The following is a 6,164-nucleotide window of genomic DNA, read 5'->3' on the forward strand; positions in this document are numbered from 1 at the left end:
AGGCCCCGGATCCATAAGCTCGAATATTCGCTTAGGATACGGAACCATCCACGGACGCAGAGTGAAGATTTTCCACTGCTGCTCCACCCCATCCCCACGTCTCGCCAAGACACTCAAGCTTCACCACTTGAACTCTTCGGAAGTTACCGAGAGAGCAGATCCCGCCCTACCGACGGGTACACAAGGTGAGGAAAGTTCAGCAGAACACGGATCATCGGGGGACCCCCTCCGTTAGTCGGTGTCTGGGCGCAGTTGGTAAGTTGGATCTGGCAATCTCGCAGATTTTGCTGATCCCGCTACACCACAACTTTGCCAACCGAACTCGGTCCACTGGGGTACTACTCGGACTTGTTTGGTCTGGACACGGAGAAATCCTGGGTCACTTACGGTATTATTTACATGGCTGCTATCTACGTGGTGCTCATGATCTTGTCGGGTCTTGCACTTGAATTCCTCCGCTACGAACCCCCCGAAAATTTCGACGTGTCCGAGAAGCCCATCAAGGACGAAACCTACACGAGGATGGAGACGCCCAAGAACAACATATCAGCGGCGACGGAGGACTGTGTTGTGGACTTTCAGTCGACCGCTCAGGAGAAGAACTTCGTGCCAGTGACCATGGCTTTACAAGACCTTCACTACTTCGTGCTGGATCCCCACAACCCCAAGGAATCTCTCGAGCTGCTAAAGAATATCAACGGGTTTGCTGTGCCCGGGTCCATCACGGCTCTCATGGGCTCGTCGGGTGCAGACAAGACGGCGTTGATGGACGTGATCGCAGGACGTAAGACTGGCGGGAAGATCACCGGCATAATCCTGTTGAACGGCTACGAAGCGAACGACCTCTCCATCCGTCGGTGCACGGCTACTGTGAGCAGATGGACGTGCGCTCGAAGGCTGCTACGATCCGCGAGGCGTTGACGTTCAGCTCGTTCCTCCGCCAGAATGCCTCGATCTCGGACGACAAGATGTACGACTCGGTCAACGAGTGTATTGAGCTCTAGGGTTTGGAGGACATCGCGGACCAGATCATCCGCGGCAGCTCAGTCGAGCAGATGAAGCGCTTGACTATCGGCGTGGAGCTCGCTGCCTAGCCGAGTATCATCTTCCTGGACGAGCCTACCAGTGGACTGGACGCTCGATCGGCGAAGCTTATTATGGACGGTGTTCGCAAGGTGGCGGACTCGGGACGTACCATCACTTGCACGATCCACCAGCCGTCAGCCGAAGTGTTCTACTTGTTCGATAGTCTGCTGCTGCTGAAGCGTGGAGGCGAGACGGTGTTCTGCGGAGACTTGGGCCGCGATTGCTGTAACTTGATCGAGTACTTCGACGGTATCCCGGGGGTGTCTTCCCTCCCTCTTGGCTACAATCCCGCGACGTGGATGCTGGAATGTATTGGCGCCGGTGTGAACAACGCGGCGGGTAACCAGACGGACTTCGTGAACTACTTCAACGGCAGTGCGCTGAGTGAGGCTCTGCACAACAACCTCGCCAAGGAAGGCATCACCACGCGCTCCCCGGACCTACCATAGATGATCTTCGCCGACAAACGTGCAGACAACTCGGCGACGCAGATGAAGTTTGTCGTGACCCGATTCATCCAGATGTACTGGCGAACTCCGAGCTACAACCTCACGCGCATGATCCTCGTTGTGCTCCTCGCACTGGTCATCGGTCTCGTGTTTATCGACGCTGACTACGCGTCGTACACGGGTCTCAACTCGGGTGTCGGAATGGTCTACATGGGTGCTCTCTTTTAAGCGATGATGGCGTTCCAGAGTATTCTGCCGCTTGCCTGCTCCGAGCGAGCGTAGTACTACCGGGAACGCGCGTCGCAGGCGTACAATGCGCTGTGGTACTTTGTGGGCTCGACCGTGGCTGAGATCCCCTACTGCTTCTGCAGTGGCTTGCTCTTCACGGTTGTGTTCTACCCCATGGTGGGCTTCACGGGCTTCTGGACTGGCGTCGTACTCTGACTGACGATCTCGCTGCTAATTCTCATGCAAGTGTACCTAGGAACGGTGTTTACCTTCTTGTTGCCGTCCGAGGAACCGCGTCAATCTTCGGACTACTTTTCAATACCGTCACGATGATGGGGGGTGGGCTATAGTCCTCCGGCCTACTTGATCCCGTCCGGTTTCTCTTGTCACACACTCCCACGACGAACAGAGTGGCAATGAAGTCGCCGATACTGTTGGGGAACTCATCGAGGAGAGGCATACCGAGCCAGAACCACTGACTGCGGTACACGTTCCAGGTGGCCAGAAAGGTTGGGAAGGCGTCCACGATCATGACGCCGAGCTGACACACGACCCACGAGCTTTGGATTGGACTGGAACCAGACACGAAAACCAGCGAAAAGATATGGCAAAGAAGCGGAAGGCGATCACCTGGTACCAGGTCGCGGTGCTGCACCAGGTCGTACGTACAGGTAGACGAATAATGTGTCCATGGCCATCCAGGCATTGATCTTCTGTTTCTGTAGAGCGTCGTCCTTATCATCCAGCACGTTCTCGAGGTATAGGCCGGCGGCTTGAAACGTACTGCGTAGAACGAGTGATAGAGGCTAATTAGAACCTTGCTGGATCTTACGCTATTCGTTTTAGTATCTTTGTTATTGCTTCATGGTTTGCTATTTTGACTGGCCTAATCGTTTTCGTTTTTAAAGGACTACAAGCAGTACGTACCTGTAGAGAGCCACTTCAATAAGATAAGCATTATAAGTCGAATGAGCTCTTTCAGAAGCGCTCTCGTCGTAATGCTGGATGCATGGCCTTAGTTTTTTGCTCCACTCGATTGGTGCCTAACTCCCTTTTATAGTGCTAGAATATCAAGTTGACAGTTACACGAAGAAAATAAAAAGTTGGTGATGACTCCTGTTTTATAAGGGCTAGTGCACCACTGATAAGTGTGTAAACTCAACTTACAGTTTAAATATTCACTTTTGTAGTTTTTCTCTCGTCTCCTCAGTGGAGTACCTCCTGCTCGAAGAAATTACCGTCACAGTCGTCTTGTACAGAATCAGAAGACATGTATTCCCGCGCCTGTCCAGTTAATCGATCGGTCACCGCTTCATTGATACGGTGCACTATTACGTTCGTGGTGGTGAGGATCGTACGGTTACGAAATATTCGTTGGTAGCAACCTTGGGGTTGTTAATCTCTCCATACATCTCGTCGATGATCCGATCCAATACCTCTTGGAATAACACCAGGACGAATTTCCTGGTCCTCGTCCTCGGGCACAGGCGGATTATCAATAAGCATATCGCGTGGAATCTTCATGCAACCGCTTCCTAGGGAATGGTTTACATCATGCCTTCCCTCCCCGACTTGCAGCAGGAACTCGGAGAACCCAGCCATTTCCTGCGCAGTGTCCGCAGTCTCAGCTGTGCGCACTCGCATGTTTTCCGTAAGCCGGAACGTCTGGAATTGGGGCCACAGCTTAGACGACTTGAGGCAAGCGTCAATTGTCTCGACGGGTGTTCTATTCTTCACGACCGGGAGAATCTGGCGGAAATCTACCAAAAGTACAAACCCTTCCCCCCAAAAGGCTCGGTGTCGCTGTCAAGTATGTCCCACAGTGTTCAGTCTACTGCCTCGAATGCGTGGCGATGGGCCATAGGTGCTTCGTTCCAAATAATCAAACTTGCATGCTTGATCAACTCCTGAATATGGGAGCTCTTCCTGATACCGCACGTCGAGCTCTCGTTCAATTTCAAAGGAATCTTGAATGTAGAATGAGCTGTCCTACCACCCATGAGCAAGAACGAGGGAATACCGCTAGACGCCACAGCGATGGCGATTTTCCCCGAGAGTCTGAATTTGGCCAGTATGTTTCGAAGTAGTGTAGATTTTCCAGTACCACCCGGGCCATTGACAAAAAATAACTTCTTGCCTTTCTGAGGACAGTCTACCGCTTCAATAGTCTGGTCGTAAACCACCCGCTGTCCTTCGTTAAACTGATCTTCTGTATTTACAATCGCCTCCAAATCTGACGCATCGTATCCAGTGAGCTCACGTCGAAGTAAGCCGTTTTGGCGAAGCGATTCACGAATCGATGTTGGGAACGACCCCAACTGAGAAAGCTCGTCGAAGTCAGCTACCGCATACCCACTCGCTTGAAGTAGCTCTTGAATGCTCATAAGCGTTTCAAATCCTACCAGCGCCGACTTGAAGGGGTCCATCAAAGCCCGATGTTTGCGTGCGAAGTCTTGGGAAAGATCCGCGAGGAATCGATCCCATAGAACACCAACATTTGCTGGAGCTGAATACACCAGAATGGTGACAAAGAGCTGGTGTAGTTAATACGGCGTTTGGAGCTCAGCCGCTTCCGTCAAACACAAAACCCACTCGTTGTCACTCTCCAAGTAGCCAGCGTCCCGCACCGCAATTTGGAATATGGGGCAGACAATTTCGTTAACCGCTCTTAAGTCTTCAAACGACGTTGGGCCTCTACGCTGACAGCGCAGTAGCCGAAGATAGAACCGCTCAATATCTCGAGGAGAATCATGCGACCAACGGCAGCTTGATACTGTTTCCGGCGAATTCACATTTTCGGTTGCCCTTTCTCTGGCGCTTTCCAACAGAACTCTTTAGGGATGTCCTGATACAACATCGTTCTGGTATTTTGGTTCTGAGGCTCTTCACTCGCACACAACTCAAAGAATCTGATCAGCATCGTGTGGCTACCATGTTCCAAAACCGCCTCCGGGTTTTCCGTCTCGCGGAAGCAAATTGTCTGGCCTGACTCCAGATGAACCGTTAGCTGTGTCACCGCATGGGTTTTCCCCTGAATCGTGAAATCGAGCAGGCGCATGCAAGCCTCCACCGGAGAAATGTAACGAGCTCTCAAGAAACGTAGAATCTCATTTGGTTCTCGACGCGCACTCTGCTGCCCTCCTCGGACTTCTTCCACAGTGAGTATAGCCATGTCGGGTCCTTTGTACACATACTTGTACAGGTATTTAACCGCAGTTATATCCGTGCACACCTCCACATTGATGTGGCAATTGTAATTCTGGGATAAGTACGGGCTGTACGGTACAACCCACTGATTGATCGTAGCGTTGTCGTATCTCTGCCTTTGAACTATAGAACACCTTATTGCCGTCGACGTCGTCTGTACACTGGATATCCATTGGCATTGGCTTGTGTAACTTCTGCTAAGGGCTTCGGATATCCTTTGGTGCACTTGCCGTCCTTCAGACACGCGCAGGAAGGGTTCGCAGGCCCGCATGGAGCATGCATGACATGACCATCGCATACAGCTGAGGGTTTGTGTCCTCATCTGGGATCTCAGCGCAAACTTGTCTACGATCTCGCGCGTCCGAGATTTGTCTTTGTCAGCCAGAATAATCAATACGTGAGCGTGGGGGAGGCCTCGTTTTTGAAACGCGACAACGTAAATTCGCGCTCTCACCCGCCCCAGGACGCCTTGGTTTAAATCGTCAAGCGCCGCTTTCAGTTTCTGCTACCACACGCGAGCCACGATATCTGACATAATGCTGGCCTCGATGCTTCTCTCGCGCAGTGACACAACCCGAAGCCGCGTTCCGTTGCAAAGTCCTGCGTCGCTATTCAGATTTCTAATCATGATGATAGGTGTTCCAACCTTCAGAACAATCCTGTGCGGAGGGATACCGGAGAAGTTAAGAGAGTTTAAGAACTTCTGCTCAAACATATTTGCATCCGCGACCCCTTCGAGGCTATCCACCGAGAGATACTCCTTCGTTTCACCCGACAGCCGTTCCGCAACCATGTCGTTGATACGCCGAACACTTGCATTTGTGGGGGCTAGTATGGCTCGCTCAACGAAGTATTCATCGGGTAAATTCTCAGTATCAACGCCCGGGTACACCGCATCTATGAGTGCGTTGACGTTGCGGACTCGTCGGTCTTCTTCAACTTCGTCCATGTCTCGTTCGTGCTCCTCGTCCGCCGGGGGTAGTAGCCTGAAACTTGGGGGAGGCTCCATATCCACGTCTTCTTCGTCAGAGGTCATTTGTTGTACCCGTCGTTCTGGAATGATACACATGTCGCGTGGAAGGCAAATGTCGCCATCACCGATCTCATGGTTGACTGGGTAACGGCCTTCTCCAATTTGAAGTAAAAATTCAGAGAATTCCGCTAGCTCAGCCGCACTGGCCGCGTCTGGGCGGT

The 6,164-nt window shown here is 52.0% G+C and overlaps 1 protein-coding gene across 1 annotated transcript; it reads left to right on the forward strand.

The window, feature by feature from the left end:
• Positions 1-399: 399 nt before the first annotated feature.
• On the forward strand, positions 400-2,829 carry PITG_12058 (ATP-binding Cassette (ABC) Superfamily; the record flags this gene model as incomplete). Its single annotated transcript, XM_002901440.1, has 6 exons — positions 400-870; positions 1,095-1,470; positions 1,561-1,749; positions 2,261-2,424; positions 2,489-2,521; positions 2,824-2,829. The coding sequence occupies 6 exons, from the start codon at positions 400-402 to the stop codon at positions 2,827-2,829; spliced, it is 1,239 nt and encodes a 412-aa protein (XP_002901486.1).
• Between the last annotated feature and the right edge of the window lie 3,335 nt (positions 2,830-6,164).

This window comes from Phytophthora infestans, genomic scaffold (assembly GCF_000142945.1).
Source record: "Phytophthora infestans T30-4 supercont1.21 genomic scaffold, whole genome shotgun sequence".
Lineage (NCBI taxonomy): Eukaryota > Oomycota > Peronosporomycetes > Peronosporales > Peronosporaceae > Phytophthora > Phytophthora infestans.